Source organism: Cicer arietinum, chromosome 5, assembly GCF_000331145.2.
Source record: "Cicer arietinum cultivar CDC Frontier isolate Library 1 chromosome 5, Cicar.CDCFrontier_v2.0, whole genome shotgun sequence".
NCBI classification, from domain to species: domain Eukaryota; kingdom Viridiplantae; phylum Streptophyta; class Magnoliopsida; order Fabales; family Fabaceae; genus Cicer; species Cicer arietinum.
The window spans coordinates 72,976,550-72,988,666 of NC_021164.2; the positions used below are offsets into that span (position 1 = coordinate 72,976,550).

Consider the following 12,117-nt stretch of genomic DNA (forward strand, 5'->3'; position numbering starts at 1 on the left):
CAATTGTGTTTTCTTGGATGTTAACGGCCGATTGCTACTTGCCAAAGGCAATTAGATTATTTTTTTTGTTAAATCGGACACCAATTAGATTATTGCGTAGAATCAAAATTCATCATTTTTTTTAAGTATTGATCTCCAATAGGAAAAACTGAAAAACTTAGACGAGGGTCCCACGTCTGACATGGGACGCGTTATCAGACATAAACAAGCTCTCTTGCTAACGTGCAAACATTATCATAAATACACCTACTAAATATTTTCACTCCTACTAAAGATTTGTGTTATTATTATTATATTATTGTAATCAAACGGAAAATATAAAACTAGTTTAATCACCTCGCAAAAAGAAAAACGACTTTTCCTTAATTATTTTATTTTATATATAAACATTAACTAGATCCAAATCTAAATATAGCATATTTTCTTTTACATTGTTTCACTTTGACTTGCGCAGTGCCTTCCGTGTGTTTGTGAAGTTGACGATTGTCCTAATTCTTGAAACCGGAAGAACAATATTTCTCAACTTTCGTGTGCTTAAAGTTTCTCAGTGTAGACCAATTTCAATTTCGCATGAATAAACAGAAATAAACAAAAAATGCATTATTCTTAACCGTTTAAGTTGGTTCCAAAAACTACTAGTCAAACTTTTTTCTCGTTGAGCTTTGAAAGCAAGAAGAGCATAGATGGAGAGTTACCTGAACGAGAATTTCGGTGATGTGAAGTCGAAAAACTCATCGGAAGAAGCGCTTCAGAGATGGAGGAAGCTTTGTTGGGTTGTTAAGAATCGTAAGAGAAGGTTTCGATTTACTGCTAATCTCTCCAAACGATTTGAAGCTGAAGCTATAAGACGCTCCAATCAGGTTTCGATTCATATCTTATTATAACTCTTTTCGTTTTTCTTTCTAGATCAAGATTATATCCTAAAATGGAAACTTGCTATTTATATTCTGGTTTACTTCCCTAATTTCCCAATTTTTGTCCACAAATCTTAATGTTTCGTATATTTAAATTTAAATAAATTTTGTTATTGTTTTGATTATCTTCTTAGTATTGTTCTATTACATTGAAGTATTGAACTTTCTAGCACCGTCCTGGTGTCCACCACATATCGGTGTCACACCACACTGACACTTTGATTACATTCAATTAATTCATTTTCTCAAATTATTACTGGTATTTATGTTTCAGTGTCGTGTATGGTGTGTCTGTGTCGGTATTCCTGTTTTATATACATTGAATGAAAAGCTGATTTGGTTTGAGGCAGGCATACATTTTTATGCTAATGAGAAAAAATATTTGGTTCATTAATGGAATGCCAGTGGTTAAATAATTTCTTTAGGTCTTTATATATTTCAGCAAACGTTACTTAAGTTTGAGCAGATAACATTTGGAATTGAAAATTGAGTGATGGAAGGATTGGAATATTTTTCCTCCCACTATAATTGCTCAAATAGCTTAACTTTGTGCGGAGAGAAAGGATATGGTCATTTAAATGTTATAAAAAGGATTCTGGACTCTATTAATTCTCTACCACCACTAAACATTGTAGGAGAAATTCAGAGTTGCAGTGTTGGTTTCACAAGCTGCACTTCAGTTTATTCATGGTAAGAATGTTAACTTACATGTATTTTAAAATTGTTGTAAAGGTTTTCACTTATATATAAATATATTTTAAGTAAGTCTTTCCTCTCTCCAGGCCTAACTTTGTCAAGTGAGTACAATGTACCGGAGGAAGTTAAAGCTGCAGGTTTTGAAATTTGTGCTGATGAGGCTGGATCAATTGTTGATGGACGTGATGTGAAGAAGTTGAAAACTCATGGTGGGGTTGAGGGTATCACAAACAAACTCAATTCCTGTGTCAATGATGGGATTTCAACATCCGAGCCTTTACTGAATCGGAGAAAAGAAGTTTATGGAATTAATAAATTCACTGAAAGTCCAGTCCGGGGATTTTGGGTTTTTGTATGGGAAGCACTTCAAGATACAACACTTATGATACTCGCGGTCTGTGCTTTTGTATCTTTAGTGGTGGGTTTAATAATGGAAGGGTGGCCTAAGGGTGCACAGGATGGGATTGGTATTGTTGCTAGCATATTGCTTGTAGTGTTTGTTACTGCTACTAGTGATTACAGACAATCATTGCAGTTTAAGGATCTAGACAAAGAGAAGAAAAAAATTACAGTTCAGGTCACACGAAATGGATATAGACAGAAAATTTCAATATATGATCTACTTCCTGGTGATATTGTTCATCTTAATATTGGAGATCAAGTCCCTGCTGATGGGCTTTTTGTGTCCGGTTTCTCTGTGTTGATAAATGAATCAAGTTTGACAGGAGAAAGTGAACCAGTGGATGTGAGTGACCTTAATCCTTTTCTTCTATCTGGAACCAAAGTCCAGGATGGATCATGCAAGATGCTTGTGACTACTGTTGGAATGAGAACCCAGTGGGGTAAACTGATGGCTACTCTAAGTGAAGGGGGAGATGATGAAACTCCCTTGCAGGTAAAACTCAATGGTGTGGCTACCATTATTGGGAAAATAGGCCTCTTTTTCGCTGTTGTGACTTTCTCTGTGCTGGTCCAAGGGCTATTTAGCCGCAAGCTGCAAGAAGGTTCGCAATGGACATGGTCTGGTGATGATGCTATGGAAATCGTGGAATTCTTTGCTATTGCCGTTACAATTGTTGTTGTTGCTGTTCCTGAAGGTTTACCTTTAGCTGTGACTTTGAGCCTTGCTTTTGCCATGAAAAAGATGATGAATGATAAGGCACTTGTCCGCAATTTGGCTGCTTGTGAGACGATGGGATCTGCCACTACTATCTGCAGTGATAAAACTGGCACATTAACTACGAACCATATGACTGTTGTAAAAGCTTGCATATGTGGGAAGATCAAAGAGGTAAAGAGCTCTATAGACTCTTCTGATTTCTCATGTGATCTTCCTGATTCTGCTATGGCAATTCTACTTGAATCAATATTCAACAACACTGGAGGAGAAGTTGTCAAAAATGAAAATGGGAAGGTTGAGATTCTGGGATCACCAACTGAGTCTGCCCTCTTGGAATTTGGGCTATCACTTGGTGGTGATTTCCACCAAGTACGACAAGTATCAAAACTTGTTAAAGTTGAACCATTTAACTCTATAAAGAAGCGCATGGGGGTAGTTCTACAGCTTCCAGATGGTGGTTACAGAGCACACTGCAAGGGCGCTTCTGAAATAATTCTATCTGCATGTGACAAAGTTGTTGACTTAAATGGTGAGGTTGTTCCACTTGATGAAGACTCCATCAGTCACTTGAACGATACAATTGAAAAATTTGCCAGCGAAGCTCTCAGGACCCTTTGCCTTGCTTATGTGGATATTCATGATGATTTTTTAGTTGGAAATCGTATTCCTATTAGTGGTTACACTTGTATAGGAATAGTGGGTATTAAAGATCCAGTCCGTCCTGGTGTTCGAGAGTCTGTAGCCATTTGTAGGTCGGCCGGTATTACTGTTAGGATGGTTACCGGAGACAACATAAATACTGCAAAGGCAATTGCTAGAGAATGTGGAATTTTAACAGATGGTATAGCAATTGAAGGCCCTGAATTCCGTGAGAAGAGTGAGGAGGAATTGCTTGATATCATTCCAAAAATTCAGGTACATATCAATAATGTCATTTAATCCATTTTTTTTTAATGTTCTTGGCAATTTGTTTGAAGAATTAGCTGCTTTTATCTGAGTTTGAGTTTTTATGTGCATTTCTTTTGGGGGATGATGAGGGTGGGGTACGTGGATGCACTTGGTGTTCAGGACTAAAAAGTCTAGTTAGAGGTTGCCATAAACAGGCCAATATCTTAAAGATTTACTAGAACGATAACTGACGACTCTCAGCAGCCTATGCAAAATTGTTATTATGCATATTCCGAAAATTATTATTATGCATATTTATAAACACTCTGTACCCTTCAAATCACACAGTATACACCAACAATAACAAAATATTTTCCCACTAGGTGGAGTATGGATCAAACGACACCGTAATGTCTTGTTGTGGCTATTAATTAAAAAAGGCCATCTAATTAGGTGGATGTTGACTGCCGTTAAAAGCAACGTACTGATAATAAATGGACCATTTGAATATTCTAGATGACTGTCAAAGCTTGGTGGTCTACATTACCCTTTACTGATTTTTTTTTTTTTTTTTGTTTACGTTTAACTTTGGTTATATTTAGTTGCCATAAACAGGCCAATATCTTAAAGATTTACTAGAACGATAACTGACGACTCTCAGCAGCCTATGCAAAATTGTTATTATGCATATTCCGAAAATTATTATTATGCATATTTATAAACACTCTGTACCCTTCAAATCACACAGTATACACCAACAATAACAAAATATTTTCCCACTAGGTGGAGTATGGATCAAACGACACCGTAATGTCTTGTTGTGGCTATTAATTAAAAAAGGCCATCTAATTAGGTGGATGTTGACTGCCGTTAAAAGCAACGTACTGATAATAAATGGACCATTTGAATATTCTAGATGACTGTCAAAGCTTGGTGGTCTACATTACCCTTTACTGATTTTTTTTTTTTTTTTTGTGTACGATTAACTTGTGATATATCTACATCTGCAGGTAATGGCTCGATCTTCACCCATGGATAAGCATACGCTAGTGAAACTCTTGAGGACAACATTTGAAGAGGTTGTTTCAGTTACTGGTGATGGTACAAATGATGCTCCAGCACTTCATGAAGCAGATATTGGACTTGCAATGGGCATCGCTGGAACTGAGGTATGTCAAGAGTCTAGACAACAATGTACCAATCTTGTCTCAATAAAGATCTTATTTTCTAGAAATTTGAAAACCATGAATTAAATTTTATTTGGGATTTTGGATATAGTGGGCCCATTTTTTTTCCAATGCTCTTTGACTGATTGAAAGCAAATTTGGTTTGAGTTATCTAATATGTATTACTAAATGTGAAGAACTTATGATATATAAAATGGCAAATGACACTCCATAATTTAGTCTGTACAACAAGGTAGTCTTGTCTATAACAAGTGGAGAAGTTTTTGTTCATAGAGATGTTTTGCACTGTATGTATAACACTACCTCTGAAATCCAATCTTATCATTGGTTGCTAGCAGATGCTCTTAGTCCTTGGAGTAATCGTAACGCCAAATTGTACTTGATACTATATTTTGTAAAGCTGTTATTTTGCCAATTTCAGGTAGCAAAAGAAAGTGCCGATGTAATAATACTAGATGATAACTTTTCAACTATTGTGACGGTGGCCAAATGGGGCCGTTCGGTCTACATAAACATACAGAAGTTTGTGCAGTTCCAGCTAACTGTAAATGTGGTTGCTTTGATTGTCAACTTCACTTCTGCCTGTTTGACCGGTAATCATGATGCTTTTCTTGTTATTATGTTCCTTACCAAAGTTAAATTATTTGTTTTGCATTATGTACTTCGTTCTTTTTTCCTCATGATATATATAAAATTTCAGGAAATGCTCCCCTTACTGCGGTTCAACTTCTATGGGTCAACATGATTATGGACACTCTTGGAGCACTTGCACTTGCCACTGAACCTCCTAATGATGAGTTGATGAAAAGACCTCCAGTCGGTAGGAAAGGAAACTTTATCAGTAATGTGATGTGGAGGAATATCTTGGGGCAATCAATATATCAATTTGTCATAATCTGGCTACTCCAGACAAGAGGAAAAGCAGCTTTTCATCTTGACGGCTCGGATTGTGATCTGATATTAAATACACTCATTTTCAATTCATTTGTATTCTGTCAGGTAAACTTAGACATCACTGCACTATTCTGGGGATATGTTTTTATTCAGACCAGACAAATTTGTTTTGCTTTATCTCACCCACCTTTGTAGTTAGTCCATGGTAGAAGTCTGTTTTCCTCTTTGTCAATAATAAAATATTAATAATGATCTAAATAAATATTCTGAATTTTGGAATACTACAATATTGTAGTTGAATATTTTTTTAATCCTTTTTTTGTGCGTGCTGAAATTTCTTATATTAAAAGTTTAAACTATTGGTCCCTGTAATAGGTTCTCTGATTTTGTACTTTATTAACGTTACTTGTTTTCAAATGTCTTGTTAGGTTTTCAATGAGATCAGTTCTAGGGATATGGAGAGGATAAATGTTTTTGAAGGTATACTGCAGAATTATGTGTTCACAGCTGTCCTCGCCTGCACCACCATCTTCCAAATTGTAATAGTTGAATTCTTGGGCACCTATGCCAACACATCTCCGCTTAGTTTGAAACTGTGGTTTGTTAGCGTTTTCCTTGGAGTCCTTGGCATGCCAATTGGAGCAGCTTTAAAGATGATTCCTGTGGGATCTGCCTAAATTAAATTCAGACAATTAGGTACATTCTTGGTCACGCTTAGTTTGAAACTGTGGTTTGTTAGCGTTCTCTCACGGAAGTCAAGGTTCTTGATTGGTCCTCGTCTCTTCTAAAAGATGCCAATTAAACCACGTGTTTTCTTAGCATGAATTTTTTGTAGGCCAACAAAGTAGAGATTATGTTTTGTTTTTGTTGCTGGTGTCACAGTACATCTATCAAACATTTTGGATGATTTTTGTCAAATTTCAAAGCGATATATATTATATGAACTAGGATTTTTGTACAATGAGGTGTTTTTTCAATGTACGGGGTTATAATTTCTCTTAATTTGAATGATTTATTTGTTTACTATTATTTATGAAATTATGATGATTCCCATCTACAGTTTCTCATATTTACTATCTTTGTCACGGAGTTTGTTTCTAGAAGGATTCACGTGCATCTTCTTTCCGCGTGCCTGTTGGATTGGTGCTTGCTACCAACTTCTAGACTAGAGTAAGGAAACCGTATAACTTTAAGTCGTCATCACTGTAAATAGATAAAATGTGGAGAGTTATGCAATCCAGGTTAGATTATTCTAAGAATACAGACGGGAGATTAAAGCTTCTGGTGATGCCTATTAGGATTTTCAGCTCAGCAGTGCACTCATTGTGGATGACTGAGTATCAAAATTTAAATGAAAAATAAAATTTATGTAATAGATTTCTCCTCTAATCTAGTAGTAATCGTCAAAGAAACTGGTATTTTTAGGCCTTTTAGACTTGAGTTCTTTGTCTCAACTAGGATGTAGTAAGTAGATTTACAGATGAGCAATTAAACTGAAGAAATTGTTTAGTTTTGAGATCTTGGGCTGGCATCTTCTGTTGTGGAAAATGTACTTGTATATTTTGCCATTCAACTGAAAGGAAGGGTAGTTTCAATTATGAACAAATAATACAGTATGATAGAGGCCAAGCAGCATTGGAGGATATTGCTTGGTCTCTCGTATATTGTGGAAGAATCCTTACCAATTAATGTTTCTTATCTCAAAAATATTTTGGTTTATCAATGTATGTTTCGTAAGATATTTTCACTCGTCTGTAACAGTATTATTGGAAACACTGAAACAGTATGTCTACTGTCAACTGAACATAGTAGGTCTACAAAGATAGCTTTTAACTTGTGCATTTATCATGAATGTATCTGTGGTAGGAAAGGAGTTAGTGTAATATGTATAAATTCCCATCATTTACTGGAGTTTGAGTGATGTTTTTTCAATTAGACGTGTATGGTGTCTCATTGTGATAAAAAATTATCTCTGGCAGGTTGGTTCCCTTGTTCGGAAGACCGGAACAATGTTAATTTTGAATGCTGCAGTTAGCCAGGGATGATTGTTAATACTTGTTGGTGAAGATCAGAAGGGCAGTGTCCTTTATAAGGAAGTAGAAAGTACTTCAATTCAATACTAAAGAAGTGAAGGCTATATAAGCAAACCATCTTCTTGTGTGCTCTTGGATGAAAGGTCATTATGATAGCTGCGGCTGCCATACAATCCCTTGTTGTGTTTTAAAGAATGGTTAGGGGAATAATATCTTGTTTGTTTTTCCGGTGGGAATGACTTCAACGCCCGTCAAATTAAAACCAACAGTTTGTAGCTTCTATAAAACTGCAGTGATTATGCTTTGGAACATGAGAAATGCAAGATTGGACGCGGTACCAAACATAATTGCATATCATTTAGTTCTACACAGTCTACACTTTTCCAACCACCATCTTCAGGTCCATCAGTTTCAGTCTTTCCAATGTTTTGTACCCTCTCATATTCTTCGTTGTCTAGGCCCTTGATACAAAATTATTTGACTGTTTGAACTTTCTTGTAGGTCTAATTTTCATTGTTAAGGGACCTCGAAAAGCATGCTTCTTGTTCATGCTACTTATAGTTGTCATTCTTATAATGAACTTAAAACATCTAAAAAGCTGATTATATGATGCAAGAGATAATCAATAACACTATAGATTAAAATAATGAACTTAAAACATCTTAAAAGCTGATTAGATAATGCAAGAGATCATCATTAACACTATATATTAAAGGGAGTGAAGTGAAAGCAGGAAAAAACAGAGTAGGCCTTGTTCAATGCCAGTACCATTCTGACCGCTGACACCAATAATCTTTTTCAAAATTTCTATTTGAAAAATCTTGTCTTCACTTTCTTGTTAACACTAATTTTATCTTAATCTCAGCATTTACTACGGGGAATGGATCCCTCGGGTGAACTGAGAAGGAGTTGAATCTAGTCTCTTGAATACAAAAGGGTGAAGGGGGTTTTCAATATTAAAAATTGTTAATTTGTTTTAAAGGTGAGGTTTGAAACACATGAATAAAAAATTGGAGAGAATGATGGAAATGTATGAAAACTTGTGGAGGAGTCAATTTCAAGTGTGACAAAATGCCTCCCTTGCTAATCATCAAAGAAAATGAACAAACAATAATTTGCACCTAAGTTTAGGATGTTATTATACGATGAATGAATCTAGCAGTGCATAAAAATCTATTGCTTTAGAGAAGAACAAACATAAAAATACTTTTGATTCCACAAACATCTTGGGTTACATGACCCATGAACACAAGGCAAAACGGTAGGTCCCACCTTAAAAGCAGTTTCAAACATTCAAACAAATCCAATCAATATCTTTACAAACCATGCATCCTATCACACTAACAGTGTTTTCTAGTCTCCATTTCAGCCTTTTTAAAGACTTCACTAAAGTATCCCTGGCATCCATCAAAAGGTAGGTTGCAAGAGATATAAGGGTAAAACCGTAAAAGAGAAAAATATGTCAATCATCAATTTAATCCTTTGACAATATAGGTGTAAATCAATTTGATCTCTAAAATTTACAAAACTAAAAAATAATTATCAAAATGAAAATTTCCCATCACATTAATATTTTGTTAGTTTTTCTCCGAATTTCATCTAGGTGACAAATGCAACTGAGAACTTTCAATTTCAAAAATTATTTTAAAACTTTGTTAATTTGAGAGATCAAATTATATTAACACTTCCATTTTATGGACTAAATTAGTGATTACTTCAAATTTTTACTATGGCCTAACTGGCTGTTTCTACCCCTTTGTAGATCAGCATATAGCTTTGGTTTACCTCCTTTTTTGGGCACTCCAAAAGATAGAACACTTACGTACCAAACACATATCAGCATGACACGTAGACACCAATAATAATAATACTTTTAAAATAATATAAGTTATCGAATATAATCACATATATCGATGTCAGACACTGACATGTGTTGGACACTGGATATATCTTCAATTCAAGGTATTGGTGCTATTTAGACTCTGATTATTGTATGTATCCCAAAGCCTGAATTTTTATTTCCACATTTTCTTTGCTGTTCCTCATGGTAACAACCAATGAATCCAAACCAATTTTTCGTCTAGTAACAATCAATACCTTTCTCTTGTAAGTTTTCCCCCTCTCTCTTGGTGATATGATACTATAGCAAAAAGTAACAAAGATGGACAACACATAATCTTCACATAGAACTGTTAAAACTTCAAAAAGTTCAAATTTTGGGATTTTCTTGGTGTGGTCCCTTCTTGTCACCACCATCTTCATCATCAATGAATGAGAGTCTTCTTCTCTTTGTCATAGCAACAGCATAGTGAATAGGTCTGGATCGAATAACTGAAGAATTCGGTGTATATAAAAGTTCTACTCTTTTAATCTTCTCCTCATATAATCTTTGAATTAGATTGTAGAAAGCAAATACATCATTCTGTGAAATGAATAAAAAAAAGGCCAAAATTGATTGATCAATTAACAAGTTCTTCTAAGCATAATTTTGGTGAAACTTGATGAAAAAATTAATACAAAAACTCACTGCTTCAAGTAATGGATGTTGAGAAATTGAATTCATTTTTAACCTCACATCTTCTATGGTCAATTGTTGATCCAATGCCACAAAAGTAGCAGCTGCTGCAACAACAGATGGTTTGTGATCCATCAAATTAACCTCTGCATTAAAAAAACATATATACATTTGGTTAATCCATGTTTGAACATAAAAATTCACATCATTCTCAAAAACAAGAATGGAAACAAAAAGAAAGAAAAAAACACACATTCAAGTATTCATGATTGATGGTTGTTCACCTTCCATTATTACAGTGAAGATTCTTTGCATTGTGTTGGAAACAACAGAACTTGTTGGTGATTCATTGCAGAACTTTTTGATGAAATAAGAAAGAAACGCAAAGGGAGTGATTATACTCATGTTCCATTCCAATGTACTAAGCACCAAAAGCTCCATTCTTTGAATCACTTTTCCATCAAAAAAATAATCTTCCAATTGAAAGTCTGATAACCCTGGCACATTACACTCTTCCATTTTTGCAGCCAGAGAAAGACATGCAATTGATAACAACCGAATTGCCCAATGATTCTCACCCTGCAACATAAAAATGGAAAATTCAACCAAAAGGGTAATTACTAACTAATTTGATTGAATAAAAACTTAAACAAAAGTGACCAATTAATAGAAAGCAATGCTGCTATAGAAAGAACATTATTTAAACTTACATGAATGGAACGCTTTGAAAGAAATCGATCCAAATATGTCACTGATAAATAAGCTGTTTGAAAGCCAAAACCCAATGCTGCTCTTGTCTGAAGTAATTTTCAAATTTTCACCATCCAAAGCCAGAAAAGAAAAGAAAAATTTAAGTCAAGAATCAAAAACAAGATTTTTTTTTTTCTTTCCAAATTGAAGTTTAATTAATGAAACTGAATTAGAATGGTAAAATAAAAAATAGGTCGATGAACAAACTTTGAGAATCCAATTGATTGCATTCAAACGAGCACGTTTCAACCAGTCATCAAACACCAAGTTTTCATCTTTTTTGAACCCAAGAACGATCTCTCTCTCAATCATCACACCCACATGTTCCTCTTCTGAAACATCAAATTCTTGGTGTGATTGATTCAATTGGTATTCTTCATTTCTCACTTCTACTTCCAAGACCGTTTCTTTTTCTTTACACAAAAGATCATCCATTTCTTTTGTTTTTCCTTGGAAAGTAAAGTTTCTTTTATTTCACCAGCAAAATCAACAAGAATGAAAAAGAGTGTGTTTATTAGTATATAGTAGTAATTATTTTATAATATGATTGACTAGTGGCACATTAAGTAGGAGTCAACTATATAATAAAGGAATAAAAGAGGTGGAAAAATTGGGCTATGATTTGGGCGGAATGTTAAAGGTGTTGTAGCTGTTACAGTTTGAAAAGAAACATTGATTTTATTGTGTGGCGAGATTATAGTTACTGAGACGAAAATGTGAGTGAGAATGGTTTTAATTTATGTTTGGAGAGATTGTATTGTTGTTGGGGTGTTGAGTGTGATGTATGTGATGATGAGGTTTTGATTTGAGTTTGACCAAAAAAGGCTTTGAATTTGGGGAAAAACAAGTTTGTGACAACACTGTCTCACTCACGCCAACTTTCGGGGCGCGTGGATATCAACCCGTCTATATTTAGAGGAGTATTATTATTTCAACACATATATGTATTTGATTCTGTACAAAAATACAAATACACGAGTGTGTGTAGAAAATGAGACACAAACAGAAAAGAGTGAAAATACTATTAAAAGGTTAAATCATATAAAAATAAGGTGTTCCACATCAATTGTCATGTCGAAATATCTTTTTTGATTAAGAGTGGAGTTAGTTTATCTTGCGA

At 34.7% G+C, this 12,117-nt stretch overlaps 2 protein-coding genes across 3 annotated transcripts; one reads left to right on the forward strand and one right to left on the reverse strand.

Annotated features, from left to right (window-relative positions):
- Nucleotides 1-341: 341 nt before the first annotated feature.
- On the forward strand, nt 342-8,286 carry LOC101501073 (calcium-transporting ATPase 1). 2 transcript variants are annotated; one of them, XR_189874.4, is made up of 9 exons: nt 342-860; nt 1,550-1,604; nt 1,697-3,645; nt 4,629-4,787; nt 5,227-5,398; nt 5,506-5,804; nt 6,128-6,395; nt 6,801-6,869; nt 7,679-8,286. XR_189874.4 is itself a non-coding variant. In XM_004501464.4 (8 exons), exons 1-7 carry the CDS (start codon nt 684-686, stop codon nt 6,374-6,376), a joined length of 3,060 nt encoding a protein of 1,019 aa, XP_004501521.1. In that variant the 5' UTR covers nt 344-683; the 3' UTR covers nt 6,377-6,395; nt 7,679-8,286. The 2 variants fall into 2 exon arrangements, 1 of the variants encoding a protein (XP_004501521.1); XM_004501464.4 differs by lacking the exon at nt 6,801-6,869 and having other exon boundaries at nt 344-860.
- Nucleotides 8,287-8,926: 640 nt separating this feature from the next.
- LOC101500761 (cyclin-D5-1-like) lies at nt 8,927-11,856 on the reverse strand. The gene is made up of 5 exons (XM_004501463.4): nt 11,205-11,856; nt 10,958-11,044; nt 10,532-10,826; nt 10,260-10,393; nt 8,927-10,154 (listed from the first exon to the last, which is right to left on the reverse strand). Exons 1-5 carry the CDS (start codon nt 11,430-11,432, stop codon nt 9,942-9,944), a joined length of 957 nt encoding a protein of 318 aa, XP_004501520.1. The 5' UTR covers nt 11,433-11,856; the 3' UTR covers nt 8,927-9,941.
- Nucleotides 11,857-12,117: the final 261 nt, after the last annotated feature.

What these genes read in the sequence shown, in the direction of transcription:
- LOC101500761 (XM_004501463.4), bottom strand. Translation starts at nt 11,432, where the DNA reads ATGGATGATCTTTTGTGTAAAGAAAAAGAAACGGTCTTGGAAGTAGAA. An exon ending in CTTCACTGTAATAATGGAAG is followed by an intron (nt 10,394 to 10,531) that starts GTGAACAACCAT and finishes TTTTTAATGCAG; the next exon opens with AGGTTAATTTGATGGATCAC. An exon ending in AACATCCATTACTTGAAGCA is followed by an intron (nt 10,155 to 10,259) that starts GTGAGTTTTTGT and finishes TTCATTTCACAG; the next exon opens with AATGATGTATTTGCTTTCTA.
- LOC101501073 (XM_004501464.4), top strand. Translation starts at nt 684, where the DNA reads ATGGAGAGTTACCTGAACGAGAATTTCGGTGATGTGAAGTCGAAAAAC. An exon ending in TGCACTTCAGTTTATTCATG is followed by an intron (nt 1,605 to 1,696) that starts GTAAGAATGTTA and finishes TCCTCTCTCCAG; the next exon opens with GCCTAACTTTGTCAAGTGAG. An exon ending in ATATCATTCCAAAAATTCAG is followed by an intron (nt 3,646 to 4,628) that starts GTACATATCAAT and finishes CTACATCTGCAG; the next exon opens with GTAATGGCTCGATCTTCACC.